The following is a 20,707-nucleotide window of genomic DNA, read 5'->3' on the forward strand; positions in this document are numbered from 1 at the left end:
TAGCTACTAGTGTTCAGCTTAGTCTCTACTATTGTACATCAATTTAATACAGGGGTATCTTCTCTTGCACTGTATGTATCGATGCTGCTATATTGTATTACCATGTCCTAACTACTTGGGTATTCTACTCTTACTGCATTTTATGTATTTGTACTGCTATGTTTGTCATTTTCATTTTCTTAATGTTTCATGTGAGGGACTGCGGATGGAAAGTAGCTCAAAGCTAAATCCGGCATATTTACACTTTCATGTTTTAAGTGTTCATTAATGTGCAATGTCCCTGCCAAATAAACAAATAAATAAATAAATTGACAAGCCATAACATAGTTGACCTCCACTTGAAGGCGTACAATATTTAAACCAAAATGATAACCTGTAAATAGTACAATACATATACACATTTGAGCAGCATCTCAGGAAACGGTGCAGTGTCTTCATGAAGCTGCTGAACTCAAAGCATCAGGGATTCAACCTTCCCTTTTTACTGTATGTTTTTGGCAGCTCTGTGTGTGGTTAATTAGGAAATTAATTTAAATTAAAGCAAGTTAAATCCTCTCCAGCACAGAGTCTATGGAGCGCATGAGTTTCCCTGTTAGAATATTAAGTAGATCCATTAATAGATTGGTCGGCCTGCAGTGGTTCCTCAGCTCGTTGTAATTACTCTCATTTGTAATTTAAATCTTCATTGTCACATTATACATGGCATTAACATGCTGGTTACCACAACATAACAATCATGTAACAAAAGGCTACGGATACGTCTTCATGATATTATAATCTTGAACATACATGTAACTATTAGCTATTGTTCCAGTCAAATGTCTTTTCTATAGAGTCCATTTTCCCCACTTTCTGTTGAGTTGTGTCTCAAATTATACGTCCATCAAAAAGATTTCTTCCACAATTGTTACCCTTTGTTTTTTCTTCCTTACCCCAATTCCTAGTGATAGCTTTCTCGCTGGATATTAGCAGAATTATTATTTTTATTTTTCAGTTTTTCACAAATACAGTATGTCCAACATTTATGACAAAAAGTTGCAAACCCACATGGGAGGGCAGTTATTCAGAATCAATGTATATATTTTGGACACAGCCCCTTTATTAAATGGATTTACATTAAAGGGGACCTATCATGCAAAATGCACTTTTTAATGTCTTTTATACATAAACATGTGTCCCCGGTGTGTCGGGGAACTCACGCTGCGTCAGAAAATAAAACCCTCTCTCTTTTCCTCCGTACCCAAATCTCTAAAAACGGAGCTGATCCAGATTTGCGGCCGATATGACGTAATATCTGAAATGTGGACCCACGGCCCTATCAGAAACGTTGCTATCAGAAACAATGCCCGACTGTTTTGGACGTAATATGGTCGGTGTTTACATTAGCATGGCTAACACTCAGAGCTAACCTGTACTGGAGAGCATGTGTGTGAAGAAGCAGGAAATAAAAAGGAACTCACCTTGTGGTATAACCGGCAAGAGAGAAAGCCTTTGAGCTCCATACTGTTTCAGAAACAATCCTTCATCTAATAATCCTTGCGTTTCATCACCGCAGCATTTTAGACAATATCTGCCAGGTCCCGCATGAGCCGGCATAAGCTCCGCCCCCTCTTATTTTTTTACAGTAAAAAAAAAAAAAAGCTTTTTTAAATTTTTTTTAATTTAGCTTTTATTTATACAGGTGAACATCTCATTGAGACACAGGGTCTCATTCTCAAGAGAGACCTGTTTATACCCAGAATCAGCACTTTTGTAACAGGAAGTGAAATAGAGGGATATGAGGCATGGCTAGAATGGGTGATCTGTTTTTGTTTTTTTAGCAAAACACTTCATAAACATGTTTTTTATATTTTTGTATATATAAGAACTGAGTGAGCTAGATCTTTAGAGGGTGGACATGGATATCCTGGAAAATGTTTAGAAGCAAAAGACCGAGCCTAGAGGTACCTAAAATAGTGAGATTTTGGTATGTTGTGATCCCTGAATTGTCGTCACTTAAAAGATCTTGAAAATAGACGAAGCCACTTCTACGCCAAACAGCAAATGCCATGTCCAAAGATATTAGCAGAATTTTGATCAAATATCTGTCACTTGCTATAATTTCCTCTGTGAGTACCAAACTCTCATTATTTGTAAATGCTTTTAACTTCTGACCCCAGATCCATGTGAGTCTGAGACCTAACTCCCTCTTCCGGCCTCCTTCTGACCAATCGGTGCCCTTCATTATGATCGGACCCGGGACAGGAGTCGCCCCCTTCATTGGCTTCCTCCAGCAAAGGTATGAAAACACATTATCTTGCACCGTAACAAGTGACATTTTCACCAAGTAAGACAGACGTTCGGGGCTCTATGATGTGGGAAAATAATCCAATTGTGTATTTTTATGCTCATATTTATTCATTTTTTAGCTGTTTATTTTCATTTTTACAAATCAAAACATCTACAGTGATCCTAATGAGATTCCACCTCATCCTCAAGCCCTCAATAGCCTTATCGTGGTGTGTTTTGATATCCCCTGGTTTGCAAATGTCTTTTCGGATATAGGTATATCCTTTGTTTATACACCATAATATATAAATCTCTGCTTGACATTTGCACATATATGTGTAAAAAACAAAGTCTATATGGCCTGCGCTCCCAAGATTTTATTCAGATGCTGGTTCTTAAAGTGAGAACAGAACTGGGTAAACAAGCTTTTAAATATGCTGCCCCTTCTGCCTGGAATAATATACAGAAGGAGCTGAAACTGTCAGATGTTATCACTATGGAGGCGTTCAAGTCCGGCAGTGGCTCAGTGAGTAGGGGCTTGGACTGGGAGCTGTAGGGTCACCGGTTCAAGTCCCTGACCAGACCTAAAATATGGAGTGTGGACTACTACTTCGAGAGGTCCCAGTTCACCTCCTGCCCTGCCGTGGTGCCCTTGAGCAAGGCACCGGACACCCCCCTTCCCCCCTCACACAATAGCTGCCCACTGCTCCTGGTACTAGACTCCTGGTGCTAGACTCCTAGTACTAGACTCCTGGTGCTAGGATGGGTTAAAAGCAGAGAACACATTTCACTGTGTGTGCTGTGTGCTCTGCATGTGATACCATTACAGAGGGGTCATCCCTCCCAATTATATTCTACAAGGACAGAGAATAAGAATCCATTGGTCGATGTGATTGCTCGTATATCCCATAATTGAAGTCGTTTTAAAATGGTGCCAGTTTTTAATGTTTTAGTTTCTTTTATTTTGCATATTGACTGGTTAATGTGCCATTTCATTTGTGTTTTACAACAGCTGTATTCGTCTGCCTGTATTGTTTTGTGTTCATTTGTTGTAACTTTGTTCATGCTGCCCTTCTTGGCCAGGTCGCTTTGGAAAAAGAGATTTTACTTACCTGGTTAGATGAAGGATATATATATATATATATATAATAAGTGACATTTTCACCGTGTAAGAGAAGAACAAGAAGTTCAGGGCTCTATGATATGAGAAAATAATCCAATTGCGTATTTTTAGGCTCATATTTCACTAGCCTTATCGTGGTGTGTTTTGATATCCCGTGGTTTGCAAATGTCTTTTCGGATGTGTAATTATCATTTGTTTATATATCATATGTAAGTCAGTAATAATGTTGTTTATCAATTTGATACTGCTTACAGCGTACAGTATCATAATTCTCTTGTTTCCTTTCATTGTGAAGCATCAGAAACATGCAGGTTAAATCTCTGATTCACCCCGCAAACAATCTGCAGCCCTGAATATTCACACCGTTCAAATTAGGTGCACATCATCTGCATATTTTCGAGTAATCTGCAGAGACAATTAAACGAGGCCCTGCTCAAAACTCATAAAAGTCGACGTCATGCAGATCTCACAATAAATCTGATCACGTCGGAGATTATTTCAGATGCTTCACTCGTCTCAACAGGAATACATTAAACCCATTCACACGTTTATGACTCGGCTCGTAATGAAGAGGCAACGCGGCAAATGGAGCGTTATTGATCTGAAAGTTTAGAGTCCAGTAGGTGTGGTGGCCGTGTTGTTTTGGTGAGTCATTGCTTGTAATCGATGTGTAGTTGGTGTGAGGATATCGACTGTTAGCTGCGTACTCCTCTCCAGCTTGTTAAACCGTTGCTGTGAGTCTGAATCCTGCAGACATCGTGACAGTTTGTTTTCCGAGGTTTTGAATTGATAGCTGAATCAGGATTGCAGAAATGATGACCTGTCGGAACGATTTAATGTGACTGAAGCTCGCTGATAGCTGTGTGTGTTTCCCAGCCCTCTCAGACGGACATGTCTAACTCTTGGGTGGCTTAGTGTAAATGAGGTTATGCCCCAGTCAGCTCCAATTGTCTCTAAATTCGCCGGACGCCTGCTCTGTTGTGTGATCGCTCTGAGAGGTGAGTCAGGGGCGGATGTTCTGCCGGGAGGATGAGAGGTCGTGTGGGTAGAGAGCTGTCGGCACCCTAGGGAAGCGAGAGGACTAAAAATGGCACCCGTTTTCTGTCACACCCTCTCGCTGATCAAGGTAACGCCAAGGTAAAGAGGTGTGTGTGGTGTGTGTGTGTGTGTGTGTGTGTGTGTGGTGTGTGTGTGTGTGTGTGTGTGTGTGTGTGTGTGTGTGTGTGTGTGTGTGTGTGTGTGTGTGTGTGTGTGTGTGTGTGTGTGTGTGTGTGGTGGTGTGTGTGTGTGTGTGTGTGTGTGTGTGTGTGTGTGTGTGTGTGTGTGTGTGTGTGTGTGTGTGTGTGTGTGTGTGTTGTGTGTGTGTGTGTGTGTGTGTGTGTGTGTGTGTGACAGTGGAACTGAATAATGCAATTTCTCATAGTGTGAATACTGTTTCTGTGGAGCTGACGCAGCTACACTTCAACGCTGGATTTAATGTGTAAGAAAAAGGTGAAGAAGTAGGATAAGTGAGAATGGGTTTAACAAAAGTTGAAGTATAGCCATTATATAAAAAAGTTGGAAAGAAAATGGATTTAATGGAAGCTTGAGTTACATGAAAAAGTTACATTTTAAGACACATGTTGCCTTTTGGGGCTTTTATTCTGAAAAACTAGGTTATACCGTTGCTTTCTGTTATCTTACACTTACTGTTGTGGGCTTTTATTTTGAAAGCAAGCCTCATCCTGAGTCTCTAATATTCAGTTACCATCTGGGACTTAATGACTGTTGTGGGCTTCTATTTTGAAAGCAAGCCTCCTCCTGAGTCTCTAATATTCAGTTACCATCTGGGACTTAACATACATGACTGTTGTGGGCTTTTTAATTTGAAAAACAGTGCTTTTCCTGAGCTTCCTTTTAGGACACAATCTTTGATGTATAGTGTCCCTTTTAATATAGTCACATTTCTACCTCGGCATTGACACTAATAAACATACTTTGATCCTCACAGTGAAGCCCAAGCTTTGCTTGTTAAAATCTAATATATCAAAAACACATTCAGGTGATTTATTAATTCTCTGTCCTTGCAAACCTGGGAGCTAAACACTCAGACCTTGATGGATCTTGTTAGAGCAACACCTCATCAAATGCATCCTTGAGACTCCGATGTGGAATTGATTTAAAAATGTCTTTTATTAAATTTCAAATATGTTTTCCTGACGAGAGGCTCTCCATTCTGTTGGAGTGTAAACTGAAGTGAACCCTCTCCCCTGGCAGCGCTGTGTTGTTTGTACGTTTGTTGAGAGCCTTTCACACAGAACCTGAGATTCCTAACAAAGCCTCGGCGGCTGATTCTCTCTCAGATAGGAGATAACAATCTGCAGGTAGTCAACGGGGCGCTGTTCCTGCCTTTAGGCCAGACAAGAGTCCTGTTAGCATCAGAAAAACACGGGGACACTTCGATCCCCCCCTTCTTCCCCTGCTGTTAATCGATGGCTGTTTTCAAAAGAACGACTTTGTAGCTGCTGTAACAAGAAGAAAGTCTCTAAAGGTCAGAGGCTTGCTTCGGGGTACAGAGAGATTTGAATAACCGCCCCCCTAGTAGTCTGCTATTGATTGTTGTCGTCTGCCTAGAAGGATTGTATAGGGCTTGTGTTTTTTAGCTGGGAGCAGTGATAGTTCAACAAATATTAGAGTAGTTAGCCTTGATTTACTTACAATTTGTTTACACATTTTATTTACATTGAGGTCTGCCAGCAGTTATACATTCAATATGACAATTCTTATTACGTTTGTGTGTTCAAATATAGAGCTTTATCAGTCTGTCCAGACAGCTGATTATAATAAGGCCGCAGCATCTTCCCACTCTCACGCATTGTCTTGTGTTTTTAAAAATATATAAATGGGTGTAATTCTGCAATGTAATTTCAGGGATTTAAGCCTGGAGCTGTTGTTGTCGTTGGGCTTGTTGTCTTATTTTTACGCCTTAAAAAACAACTCTCTTCTCTCACAGAGCTGTAAGGAAAATGGATGAAAGATTTGAGATAATTGGGATGCTTATAAACCAAGTGTTCACCCAGCTCTTTACCGCAGTGTCCCTCTCATGCTGATCAGCTGAAAGGCCTCTGATTTCAACCCCAAATAGAGCACTCTGCCTCCTCTGGGATTGGGTTTTGGGCCGTTAGTGCCGGCATGTGATGTGATGTGATTTGTATTCAGAGAAAGGCGCCGGTGTGGTCTGCTCAGAATGGAATCCAAGTTTTTTCATATTGGTATTGATCCCTTTAGGGCAGGCGGCGAGAGGAGACCGACGAGCACTAAAATGAGTTTACTTCAGGCTGTTTGCAGATCAGAGGAATCTCGTCCAGGATGCTAATGGACGGGATCCGAGCGTTTTGGATCCAGACAGAGAGGAGATCAAAGAAACTTCTCAGTTAATTAAAAAAAAGGGAAGGTTTGTTTACCATCACATTTTTGCATGAATGTGTTTATCCTTTAGTCCAAGCTGACGTCTTCACAGTGTGCGTGATTTCTGTCTCAAAGATGAATCCACACGACATAAAACAAAACAAATTACCACATTTAAAGAAGCTGAAGTCTGTCTTTGCTTGATCAACCACTTTCAATATAGTCCCACTCTCCATCCTTTAGTATCACTACAATGTTGCACAAGGGGGGAATTCTGTCTGTACTACCTTAAATCTGAGTTTAAGGTGCACATCAAATAAAAAAATGTTAACCATCCATTGCTCATACTCTAAGAATCTTTCAGGGACCGTCAGAGCAAAGATAAATGACACAACAGCTACAGTGAAGTCTCAGGCTCCTCTAACAGTGCAACACAAGATATATAAGACCTAAAAAAGTCCAATTAAAATGCAGGATAAAGTAAACTATGTACATGACATGAAACAGAGTAAGATGAAACACTATAATACTCTTTGTAAATGGTAAATGGACTGTACTTATATAGCGCTTCATCCAGTCTTTAAGACCCCTCAAAGCGCTTTACATACTACATGTCGTTCACCCATTCACACCCATTCATACAGAGCAGTGCACCTAACTCTAGGAACTAACATTCACACACATTCACACTCAGGCTTAAGTATCTTGCCCAATGATACATCGACATGTTGACTGCATGGGCTGGGATCGAACCCACATCCTTCTGGTTGAAGGACGACCGCACTCCCTCGCAGCCACAGTCGTTGTAAGGTGTAATGGTGAATATTTAGCACGTTTTGAAAAAGAAAACATGCCTTTCAATCCGCCCAGTGGTTGTGGTTTTCTCAGTCTTCTCCTATCATGATGCAATGAGTATTTTGAAGAGTATTTTTTACGTGCGATGATGATTCATTTAACTCAAACTAATGTATTCATTGACTACATTTTCGTTACCAGAAAACCAGGCACCAAGCCGAAGAGTTGGAAGCATGATTCAGGCTGTTGCTGAATATCAATGAAGGAAAGCACCACTCTCTGTATTAGTTCAAGATTAACAGTAACATGTCTGTGTTTACAACTTGTAAACATTCTCCCAAAAGATCCCAGAGCCATAGCAGACAAATCATGATCAAAACCAAGCGTTTTTTTTCCGATTTGATGTTGCTAAACTTATCGATTAATCCACTTATTATCGCGGCAAAACATTTGTAAGCACCAGAAACCAAGCTGAAGAGTTAGCTGCCGTTTTAAAAGTTGTGTTTCATGGAAAACACGATTCAGCCTGTTGGTGAAAAGCAAGGAGGAAGTTTAGAGGAAGCAGCACCTTATCCAGGAGGAGCAGCACGAAGACTCGATGCCTCTCAGTGGGACTCAAAGACTCCTCGTGGTGGTCTTTCCCCTCAAAACCCTCTTTATTCCCCTCTCTCTATCCCCCTCTCTTTATTCCCCTCTCTCTCTATCCCCCTCTCTCTATCCCCCCCCTCCCTCCAGACGGGTGACAGATAATTCGGGGCTCTCTGGGGAGTCGTCTGACTGATGGCATCATGAAAGGTTGGGGGTCACCTGTTGTTATCGGGGGGGGGGGGAAAGCTGTCACCTTTGCAGCAGGTGTGCGGCGCAGATATCTTAAGAGCCGCTTTGTGCCATCGCCTGCAAAGGATTCTGGGAGCTTTGCCAAACTCCCAAACCGCCAGAGCAGAGGGAATCACTTTTTTTGCAGAAGCAGTTTTTTTTTAGTTGGAGCTTGATTGCAGTTCATCTTGATGGGATGTATCCTTCTGTTTGGGTGAAATGTAATAATACGTATAATGTCCTCGCTGCAGCGGGCATTAGGTAATGGTGGCACTTTGTGTTCTGTCACTGCAGACGGTGCTTAATGGTGTCACTACTCTTCTTTAACCTCTGCAGCAGGAAGGACTCGCTCTCCTCCATCTGCTCCGCTTGTCTGCTGCTATTGATTGACCGCTAACATCCGCTGTTTGACTTTCAGGGAGATGGAGAGGAAGGAGAACCCTGACGCCATGTTTGGAGAGACATGGCTGTTCTTCGGGTGTCGCCACAGAGACAGAGACTACCTGTTCAGGTGAGTGTCATGTCAAATGATCATATAATCATTTAAAACATATAGTCTTATACTCTGATTGCACTGTTAAATTGTATTTTTAGTCTTGTATGTGTTTAACAGAGACATATGTTAAGGATTGACATGTGGTTATACTCATATATTATCATATTCTATGCATACTTCCCCTTACCTTTTGTGAGTCAGATGTACTTTGTGCTTCTGCATCTTGCTGCTGGTTTATCCATATTGAAATGTGTGACCTGCAAAATGTCTAGATGCATGATGTGGGTGTTCTTTCCTCAGCTGCACACATTAGCATTGTGCAAGGACGTATAATAAAAGGTAAACAAAGGAAACAGACATGCAGAGTTGGGTCAGTGAAGGCCACATGATCTCACGTCAGAGTGAGACTGAACAGGAATACAGCATTGTGTATAATCTCTAATGTGACTCGATATAATCACACTTCACTCATGGATCTAAAATGATTGGGGAATATTACACATTTGTCCTCTCTCTCCAAATGAACGCTCATTACGGGCATGCGTGTGGCGCAATGGATTAGTGCGTTGGTGTTGGGATCAGGGGAGGTTCAAACCCCACTGCAGTCAGCATGTCGTTGTGTCCCTGAGACACTTCACCCCAAATTGCTCCTGTGGGGATTGCCCACAGTATTGAGTATGTAAGTCGCTTTGGATAAAAGCGTCTAACAAGTGACGTGTAATGTAATGTAATTAAGCTAATGCTGCTCCATATGGCTACATGGTTAACAAATGTACTGCATGCTAACAAACGTGCCATGTTGTGTTCACAATGTGTTACGCTGGCCCCCACAAAATCAGTTAGTTTTTGCTACACAATTTGCTTTTAGAACAATGTATGAAATCTCTCATATTTATGAATATTTAAAAGTCTAAACTAGTAGAGTAATTAAAACTGTCAATGTACAGAAACCGCTTTAAAGAAGTACAATTTTTCTTATCACTGTAATAATTTTTACAATTTTTATTGCATGTTCCCAGGACCCTTACGTTAAGTGCGATGTCTGCAATGTTGTTGTGTTTTTTTCACATATTTTGACATTAAATTAGAAAGAGAAACCAATCCATCTTTATGTTGAAAGCTAAACCTAAATAGATTTGACAACCAGATTCAGAACTCGATGGAGAATTGATCAAATACATTGAACCACCATCCCTGATGCTGTCTTTATTATATTCTCTACCGTCTAAAACAAGTTGTTTCCAACTAAACTGTACTAATACTACACCTCCTTTCTTGCATTGAACGCTTGTTTTCTACACTGATATCCACCTCCTTGCTTTTTATCAGTGTGTTTTGGCTCTTATATACACCCTCATTGATCGGCTCTTTCCAGTATCAGCGTGTATTAAAAGCTGCTGCAGTGAGTTATTCTGCAGGATTAAACAGTGCGCATGGATTAGCATCCTTAATCACACAAGAATAGATCACAGAGGACGCTCCCCTTTGCTTCCCCTATCCTTTAGTTAAACACCGACTCACAGCCAGGTAGTCGTGGCTGGTTTGTTCACAGTGTGGGCTTCTCTGATGAACCCCCCCCCCCCACTGTGTTGACCAAAGCGATTAGTCTGTGTTTTATGAGCCACCCGCAAAGAGTTGTACTCAATTTGAATAGGTTAGCAGAATAATAACAACATACCTGCAGCTGAGTCTCCTGCCTGCATTCATCTCTAAAAGGAATACTATTTGACATGTGGCTTTGCCCCTGCTTAGCATACTTTCAGCAGTTTTATTCCACATGCCATATTTCTTAAAGAAAAGTTCAGTAAGTAGGGTTTTTGAATATTTGAACTTGCATAAATAGAGCATGGCTGGCTTTTTAGGCTTATTAACAGAAGTGGGAAGTAATGAAGTACATTTACTCAAGTAGTACCAAACCTATTTAGACATCATTTCAGAAGCAAATATAGAATAGTTTTATTGCAAAACATACATTTACCACTCGTAGTTACCTTTTACTTATAAAAACATTTAATAGGCTTATACGATGTGGTGGAGTGCTGTACTACCAATACATAAAAACAACCATAGAATTTAAAAAAGTATATATAAATGCCCCCACAATTACAAACCACATCTTCACAATGCTCTCCCATGTATACTATTCTATACAAATATAATACTGTGAAAAGAGTACTTCTCCTTTTGATACGGAGTACATGTAGCTGATCCATACTTCTACTTAATGTATATATTTCAGGAGTAATTCAGGACTTTTACTTGTTATGAAGTATTTTGATACCTCGTTATTTGTACTTTTACTTTGTTGAAGATATCTGAGTACTTTTTCCACCTCTGCTTAAAAATATGGAGGCAGGATGTGACCAGAGGTGGAAGAAGTACTTTAACAAAAGGTAACAGTATTAATACCAGTGTAGAAATACTCCGTTACAAGTAGAAGTCTGGCATGACAACATGTTTCTTCAGTAAAAGTATGAGAGTATCAGCATCAAAATATATGAAAGTACTATAAAGTACTCATTATGCAGAATGGCTATTTTTGAAATAACATGAATTATATCACTGTATTTTAGTAAGTGATATATTCATGCGTTTAATTTGCAACTTTTAAAGGTGAAAGCCAATTAAATGTGTTTACTTTCAGGTATATTAATCAATAAAAGAACATCATAATGTATTAGATTTGTTTAGATTAATAACCCATGGTATTGGAGTAGTAGTAGCTTTGAGTTACTCTGTTGATGACCTTGGACAGGGTGGGTAAGTATTATAAGTAGTTTTTGCTTATGAAGAACTTTGTGTTACCTGAAGTACCTCAAAAAAGTATAAATGGATGTGACCAGCTTTTTTATCGTGTTCCTAATTTCCATCCAAAAGGAAACGAGGCTTCTCAATCAGCAGCACTTACTGTCCTGAGAGGATGATGCCAATCTTCCTGGGTGTCACATTAAGCTGCTTCCCCCTCTCCCTCCCTCCCAATCTGCCTGGGTGTCACACCAAACTTCTCCCCCTCTCCCCCGCGCTCCTCTGCCTCTTCACGGCCAGTGTTTTCTTGCTGTGGAAACATCACTGAAGACCTGCTGGGTTCACGATAAGGTGTGTGTGGGTTGCCCCAGGCTGTGTGTGTGTGTGTGTGTGTGTGTGTGTGTGTGTGTGTGTGTGTGTGTGTGTGTGTGTGTGTGTGTGTGTGTGTGTGTGTGTGTGTGTGTGTGTGTGTGTGTGTGTGTGTGTGTGTGTGTGTGTGTGTGTGTGTGTGTGTGTGTGTGTGTGTGTGTGTGTGTGTGTGTGTGTGTGTGTGTGTGTGTGTGTGTGTGTGTGTGTCACAGAAGTCAGCAGGTTTACACTCTCTGAAACTCTCTGCTGTTTTTATAACGAGTCAACCGTCCTCTCTCTTCCTCCAGTTTCTCCTCACACATCTGATGGTTATAATGACACCAAACTGAACCATCTTTTTATTATTCATGCGACTTCTCTCCTGTTCACACAGACGTTGTAATCGCACAGTTGACTACATCATCAGTCAAAGGTTAGACTGTAGTGCTCTGTATTGATATATTTGAGATACTGTTAGCATAAAATCGACTGTTAATATGCAATATCCTTCAATTTCCCACAAGTTATTTGCACAAACAACTGTCATAGTATATGAACAGACCAGCATATGTGTAACATCTAAAGAAAAAAGTATATTTTGGTCAAAATAATGAGATTTTACACCAACAATCAAAAGTTACACAGTAGCGCTCTGTATTGATTATATTCCGAAACTGTAAGAAAAGTGATATTTGGCCAGTTTTTCCATTTTATTTCAGGAAAACTGTCCGAGTATACAGAACTCACTACCTGCATACAAATATGAGTAAAGAAAGTTGACTTTTCAATACAATCAGAAGAGTGGGATCTACTTTTGCATCTTTTTGGTCAAAATAATGACTTTTAAAACAGCTGTGTGTAAAAAGAGGGAGACACACGTATGATGTAAGAGACGCTATTTTCACCTGATATCCATATTTCAGTTTTTTTATATCACGGTGATCCTTAAACCTGGTATAAAGCACCATCCTAGTATTCATTTTAAAAACCATACAGTGTTTTTGAGATCCATGCAGGATCACAAAACATAATATCGTGATATTAAGGTCTATTAATATATTATTACACATTTATAAAATGGAATTTTAGTGCAGAAAGGCGGAGAGAGAAACCTTAACTGTACATGAAAGAAGAAACAGGAATTATTTAAGAGACGCTGGATTAATTGCTATATTTTAATATTTGATATCCGTTAATTAAAAACCAATTCAGTGTTTTTGAGAATCGATACACAGTGTCTGAATACCTAATATATTTGTGCTGCCATTAGATTGTACGCATTTGTGGAGAAGCAACATTTTCTGTCAGAACAAAGACAGCAGTACTCATCCCTCCCTTTAGTATGTACTCCGCTGTGTGTGTGTGTGTGTGTGTGTGTGTGTGTGTGTGTGTGTGTGTGTGTGTGTGTGTGTGTGTGTGTGTGTGTGTGTGTGTGTGTGTGTGTGTGTGTGTGTGTGTGTGTGTGTGTGTGTGGTGTGTGTGTGTGTGTGTGTGTGTGTGTGTGTGTGTGTGTGTGTGTGTGTGTGTGTGTGTGTGTGAAAATACCTTATTTCAGACTAGGGGTTGCTGCAAAACACAGACCCCTGAGGCGAGGACCTTCACCCATGATCCCGGAGATGCCGCTTGTTATGAGTGTGTGTGTGTGTGTGTGTGTGTGTGTGTGTGTGTGTGTGTGTGTGTGTGTGTGTGTGTGTGTGTGTTGTGTGTGTGTGTGTGTGTGTGTGTGTGTGTGTGTGTGTGTGTGTGTGTGTGTGTGTGTGTGTGTGTGTGTGTGTGTGTGTGTGTGTGTGTGTGTGTGTGTGTGTGTGTGTGTGTGTGTGTGTGTGCGTGCCTATTCGGACTGCTTAACTTAAAACAAGCTGCTGTGAGCACACTAAACCTCCCTCCCTCCCTCACCTCCTCCTCCTCCTTCCTCCTTCCTTTCCTCCCAACAGCTCCCTCGGCTCTGTAGAGACGGCGAAACAGAAGAAGGAGTATTTGGCAGGCGAAACCCCGACAGAGATCGAGGTTACCCCCGACTGAAGGCTGCACGATTGATTTACAAAATATGCTTATAACAGAGGCTCGACCTTGCTGATGAAATCCATATTTTTGGGGGGATTTGTCTCATTAAACACGACAAATTGGTTGTCTTTCACAGTTGTGCTCAGACCTTTCGCCCATCGCTGCGCTGCTTCATCAAGCCTGACAGTTTAGGAAATGTTCTGGGGTTATATATGTCTCGTCTTAAATGTAGCTAAATATAAAGCGGAGGTTAGATGTGAAAGGTTGCATATGCAAACTGTTTTGAATACTTGGCTTTATAAGGCTGGCGTTTTCTATATTCCTAGGTTACAATACACATTTACATGTTTCCAAGTAAAAGTAACGGTACGTCCACACGGCAGCGTGCGTTGAAGCTTGCCGGTGGGCATGTCTGAAGCTCGACCAACAACCAATCACATTAATCTCCCGCCCCGGAGACACAAGCACGCGGTTTGATTGGCTGGAGCTTGTACTGGCATATGATTTGATTGGTTGCTTGAAAACCAAGCTGAACTTTTCTCAACTTTCAAAGCGAGCAACGGAGGCAAAGCGACGCGAAGGAACCACAATGCAGTTCGGCAAAGCCTGACGTCACCCCATTCAAAGTGAATGGGAAGCGTCTCCGTTGAAGCAACGCATGCTGCCGTGTGGACGGGCCGTAAACTCAAGTAAAAGAAGAAGTATTGGCATCAAAATAAACTTAAAGGACCAAAAATAAAACTAGTCAATATGCAGTAGGGCCCATTTCTGTATCAAAGACATTCAATTATGCTATTATAAATATTTAGGCATTATTGTGTTAATCGTTTCAATGGTGCGCTTTAATTGAGCTTTTCTGCTTGGTAGCTTAACATACAGAGATATATCATAATCTATTAGATGATTGATATTTTGTATTAATAATCTAAATATGTAAGAAGAATATTCGGTACTGCAGTCGCTTTACCGCACCGTTGTGACGAAAAGGGAGCTGAGCCAGAAGGCAAAGCTCTACCGGGCCATTCTCGTTCCTACCCTCACCTATGGTCATGAAGGATGAGTCATGACCCAAAGAACGAGATCGCAGATACAAGCGGCCGAGATGGGTTTTCTCCGCAGGGTGGCTGGCGTCTCCCTTAGGGATAAGGTGAGAAGTTCAGTCATCAGGGAGGGACTCGGAGTTGAACCGCTCCTCCTTCGCGTCGAAAGGGGCCAGTTGAGGTGGTTCGGGCACCTAGTAAGGATGCCACCTGGGCGCCTCTCTAGGGAGGTGTTCCAGGCACGTCCAGCTGGGAGGAGACCGAGGGGTAGACCTAGGACCAGGTGGAGGGATTATATCTCTTCGCTGGCCTGGGAGCGCCTTGGGACCCCCCAGTCAGAGCTGGTTGATGAGGGGAAAGGAACGTTTGGGGCTCTCTGCTGGAACTGCTACCTCTGCAACCCGACCACGGATAAGCGGGAGAAGAGGGATGGATGGAGAAGTACCTGAAGTTTTACTTAAGTATAATACTTGAGTAAATGTACTTATTGACATTGCACTGTATATTCTCCATTAAATCCTCTATCTATCCCTCAAAGCTGCTTTTCAATTCACTTCTATATCATCTTTTCTCTTCTAGATTTGGAGAGAAACCTTTCCTCAAATCAGGAAGAAGATTTCCGAAATAACTTGGAATTAAATTGGACTAACAATGAGCTGAAATAATGTGTCTCTGTCACCCTTGTCTCAGAGAGGAGTTGGAGGGCTTTGTTTCCAGCGGAGCACTGAGCCATCTGAAGGTGTGTTTCTCCAGAGATGATCCGGAGGAAGAGGAGGAGGAGGAGGAAGCACCGCCCAGATACGTGCAGCACAACCTGCTGAGAAACAGAAAACACGTCACCGACATCCTGCTCAAACAGAAGGGCTTCCTCTATGTCTGCGGGTAAGACTGAACATTCACATTTAAATATATTTTATTCTCGATTCATTTGCCATTATTTCCTCGGTTAGTTGTCTTTGCTTTAACATTTTGGAAACGGTAAATAAATGGGTCATCACAGTTTGATCTAAGTGTGATAAAGTTTGTTGGTTTTATTGAATTAAATCCACTTTATTTGTTAAGTTCAACTCGTGAATAAGCAAACTTTTAAGCGCGGTACAAATATTTTAAGGTTAAACGCCAACAACTATGGATCGAAGCCGGATGTTTACTTGGATAAAAACATGTTTTAAAAATGATAGCAATTTTACTTTTGAAAATAAATATTGACTTTTGGACTTTACAACACTTATGTTTGGATCACATGACCCTGGGACAATCCTACGCATCCACCGCTGGAATATAACTCTCCTTATAATATTAGTGTAGCTACATTTGAACTGCAGACTTAACTTGAAGTCTTCAAACACAATGAAAAGACAGCATTCGAATGTCACTCCAATGTCAACAATATGAATATGAATGAGCTTTAAACAGCCTTACTTTAACAGAGAGAGTCACAAACTAAACTGAGCAGACTTTGTGAACTTTGAGCTGTATCCGGTGCTAAATAACGACTATATTAATGACTCTAGGAAGGCACTTATTCAATAGAAAAATAAGAAACTGTGCTGAAGTGATGTTGTGAATTGTCTGCTCACATCACCTCTCTAAGTCCTCAAACTGATGCAACATGTTGGACAGTTGATAGTGTTTGTATACGCTATACATACATATTGTTCCTGTCAATACAAGCTAAACAAAAGTCGAGTCATGTCAACACTTGTTTATCTCAGTCTGAGAGTTTCTCATCACGCTCACCTTTGAGTAAACGATCTTTGAAGCTTCAGTCCTGTGTGAATTCCTCAGAGTAGTAGAAATCACTTGAGGTGCTCTGGATGATGAATCTGTTCAATATGCTGCAGCAGCAAGACTCAGACACAGCAGTTTCCTTCAGGGTGATCTCCTGGAAGCTGCTTTTTTTACTAAATATAGGTGTTCACTGTGCACAGAGCAGGGTTTGAACAGATTAGGATTGTACAGGGTTCTTACGGTCATTAAAAACCTGGAAAAGTCATGGAAATGCAAAATGCAAATTCCAGGCCCTGGAAAAGTTATGGAAAATAATATTTTTCCCCAAGTTTTGGAAAAGTCATGGAAATGTAACTAAAGTTGCATCAAATATAATTTATATTTTAGCTAATCGCCGAAATAGTAATACTATAACGATAATAAATACTGTATCGTATAGTAATGAAACGTAAAATGGCATTTAACTGACAACATGCAGACCTTATATCCTGTTCCATGTTAAAATAAACCATTTTCAGTGGTACTGCTGAGAAAGAGTAATTTTTTGGTCATGGAAAATTAGGTAAAGATCATGGAGAAGTCATTGAAAATCATTGGTGAAAAAAACAGTTTCACAAGTTGTTCTGTTTGAGTCTTGATTTCTTGAGTTTATTCTCGTGTTAGCCGGATGTTTTTAGATTTTAGTTTGGCTTGTGTTTTTACAGAAAGGTTTAGTTTAATTGTTCTTAGGACCAGGTATAATATCTCCCAAGTGTCCCAAGTGTAATACTACTATATATACATATGAAATACAAGGTTGGAAAGTGGTGTTTGAATGGCCTTGAAGTTAAAAGTTTGTTATGGTTCTAAATTTGGATTATCTCCCTTAAGTTTAATTTCTGTTTCAATGTCAAAAGATTGGACTGAAATTCACTTTTTTCTGTACCGATATACAATATAGTTTAGATGTATTATTGTACCTAATGATATTGTTGTTATATTGTCTTGATTTTATTCTCGTTTTAGCCGGATGTTTTTAGATTTTAGTTTAACGGTTTAGTTTCATTGTTCTTAGGACCAGGTATAACACTTCCCGAATGTTTACTTCTATATACATATGAAATACAAGGTTGGAAAGCGGCGTATGAATGGCCATGAAGTTAAACGTGTGTTGTGGTTATAAACTTGGCTTATCTCCCTCATTCCAGCAGCAATTTTTAGCGTTTAATGTCCGTGTTTTGATGTCAAAGATTTGCCTGAAATTCACTTTGTTCTGTAGCTATATACCAGGGGTATTCAACTAAAATTCAACGAGGTCCAGTTAGAGAAAATCTCCCCATGCAAAGGTCCGGAACATCAAAATGTCTAAGTTGCTTTATGAATTAGTGTGATATATATTGAAGTAGCCTGTAGCTTTATCAACGTCTGCATGTAATCAACAACTGCCAATCAAATAAAGAAAGTACAATTCATAAACAACAATATTTATTGTCAATTAACATTGAACTATACAGATATACAGTAAATACTGTGGATATGTGTAATGTTCCTCTCGGGGCTGCATTTAAAAATAAAATAGAGAAAATAAATAAAATAGCTTTTGAAAATATGTGCATCTTAAAAGTGCTTAATTTTAGATAAATAAAATAAAGTGTAGCTGCAGCTTGAGTTTCCCTTTTTCTTTGTTAACCGTTTCACATCATGACCTAACAGTTTCAGCCGATTATAGAACAATATCAGTCTTTACACATCATAACAATTGAACCGTTTTAAAGTTTCTCTTTCTTTCCCTCTTATATTGCAGTCGCTCACTCACTTTTTATTAATTCAGTGCGAGAATTGAGCTTGAGCTTGTCCTGCCAGGAGTTCAAATCTGGGCTGAAATGGTGTCAGGGCCATTCTCATACACACATGCAGGTGCTCATTGGTTAGCCTCGGTTAGCCTGCCCTGGAACGATATTTAGTTTTAATTTTTATCCTGGTGAGCTGATCATATTGGGCTCTGAGACTGCTTATTTTTTGTGACCTCCGTTCTGACTTGAGAGGGAATGTTTGGTCAAACACTTTGTGTTTTGTCTCATAGTGGCGTTTTGGCACTTTTAATGAGCGCCACGGTCTCTGAACAAATGAGACACACTGGCTCCGTGCTCCCAGTGGGCAGGATGAACATGAATGAGTCCACTCAGGGTTAAAAGCTCTGTTCTCACTTTCCTCTTCTTGGAGAGCGCCATGTGTAATTATTTGTCTCTCCCTGTCTGCCGCTAACACGCCTGTTCACTCTCCTCTCCGTCTTCTCTCCCTGTATCGCTAATTATTCTCTTCACTCACTTTCCTCTCCGCTTCTATCTGCCGCGCTCTCATCTCTTCTTCTGTGTTTCTCTCCCTGTATCGCTCACTCGTCTCTTTCGCCCCCTGTCGGCAGCGGTTAAAATAGAATCGCCCCGTCAAAATTGAAATCCCATATTAATGTATTGATTATAGGTCCGGGTCCGTATAGGTCGGCGTCTGGGTCCGGATCCGGACCGCGGTCCGCCTTTTTGCGACCCCTGCTATATACAATATCATTTAGATGTATTGTTGTACTTAATTATATTGTGTTATATTGTATTTCTATTATCCATGTGTGAACTATTACCTGTCCTTTCTTATCTTATAGCTAAAAAACTGAATAGATTTTTTGTTGATTTGATTTTATGTTTAGGATATCATTTTGTTGAGTTTTTAACAGCTTATTTTCAGCTCATTATTACTTCCAATAACCCCGTCTTAGACACATGTAGGACTGCCCTAAAACCATTTCTATGGATTAGACCGCCTTTCCTCTGACTTACTCTCCCTTTCTTCTCCCTCAGAGATGCTAAGAACATGGCTAAAGACGTGAACGACGCGCTGCTGGAGGCGATCAGAGCGGAGCTGCAGGTGGATCAGCTGGACGCCATGAAGACTGTGGCCCTTCTGAGGGAAGAGAAACGCTACCTGCAGGACATCTGGGGCTGAGCACAGATAAGGACATTTTGCTGCATCCACTGGTCCTTTTAACACCTTTTGGAAGAGACTAAAAGAAGCATGCTCAGCTGTAACCTTTATAACCGTAAAATCGTGGATGCTGGAGGTAGTTTACACCCCCCACGGCCGACCCTGGGGTTCACTGCATCATCGGGGGCTTTGCTGTTTGAACAGAAAGGATTCTGGGTCACAGCAATACTGCAGCAGATTGGTCCTGCAGTGTGAAAATGCTTTTAGTGCAGACTCCTCCGTTCATCCTGTCTGGGGAAAACATTTCACTTTGTGATGAGACTGGCAGCGCTCCGACACAACACCCTGAAGTCATCCAGGAAAGCGTTGATAGTCAATCAGGAAGTGGTTTTTACCTCTGAAGTGATTCAGGGTCAATTCCTTCATTTTAAAGAACACATAAATCAGGATTTGAAAATTGTATCTCAATCCAAAAGTTGGTTGGATTGGTTTTTAGTTTAACCAAAATTCTGCTGTGCTTTTAACCTATTTTTGAGGTAATTAAGACAAATTTTAATCCTACAACAAGTCCCATTTTATAGCCCATCCTCACATTAATCATTATACTGTAAATGTCAATGATGATGCGCTGCTCGGACCAGAAAAACAAACCCTTTCGTCCCCCACTCACCCGGGAGTTTTTCCTAACTCCTGCAAAACCCAATTTCAATCCAGAAAACTGTAATTACAACAAACACAGCTGTGCCTTGTGTGATCAGGAATTAAAAAGATGAAATGATTGCCGTCTACAGTGTTCCTTCTGTGCACTCAGGTGTGTTTGTACATGACCTTACAATGAGCATGAAGCAGGGGATGCTTTTTGTTGTGTATTAATGATGCAAAGGGGAATACTTTAGAAGTTAATACACTCTGATTGATTGGAAGTGATGTTCGGTATTCATTTCGGGATGATATGAAGGTGACTTTGGTGCTAAGATGAAGGCGTACTAATTGAAGGGT

At 40.6% G+C, this 20,707-nt stretch overlaps 1 protein-coding gene across 4 annotated transcripts in view; it reads left to right on the forward strand.

Annotated features, from left to right (window-relative positions):
* mtrr (5-methyltetrahydrofolate-homocysteine methyltransferase reductase) overlaps positions 1–20,487 on the forward strand; it is a 39,930-nt gene extending 19,443 nt beyond the window's left edge. For 3 of the 4 annotated variants that reach the window (XM_034132618.1, XM_034132616.1, XM_034132617.1), the window contains exons 12-15: positions 2,160–2,278; positions 8,808–8,900; positions 15,713–15,904; positions 19,585–20,487. In XM_034132618.1, coding sequence (XP_033988509.1) covers positions 2,160–2,278; positions 8,808–8,900; positions 15,713–15,904; positions 19,585–19,729 — 549 coding nt within the window. In that variant the 3' untranslated portion in view covers positions 19,730–20,487. Of the gene's footprint in view, positions 1–2,159; positions 2,279–8,807; positions 8,901–11,762; positions 11,982–13,912; positions 14,413–15,712; positions 15,905–19,584 lie in introns of those variants that run through there. The other variant, XM_034132619.1, reaches the window with a different exon arrangement.
* The last annotated feature ends 220 nt before the right edge of the window (positions 20,488–20,707 follow it).

This window comes from Trematomus bernacchii, unplaced genomic scaffold, assembly GCF_902827165.1.
Source record: "Trematomus bernacchii unplaced genomic scaffold, fTreBer1.1, whole genome shotgun sequence".
Classification (NCBI taxonomy): Eukaryota; Metazoa; Chordata; class Actinopteri; order Perciformes; family Nototheniidae; genus Trematomus; species Trematomus bernacchii.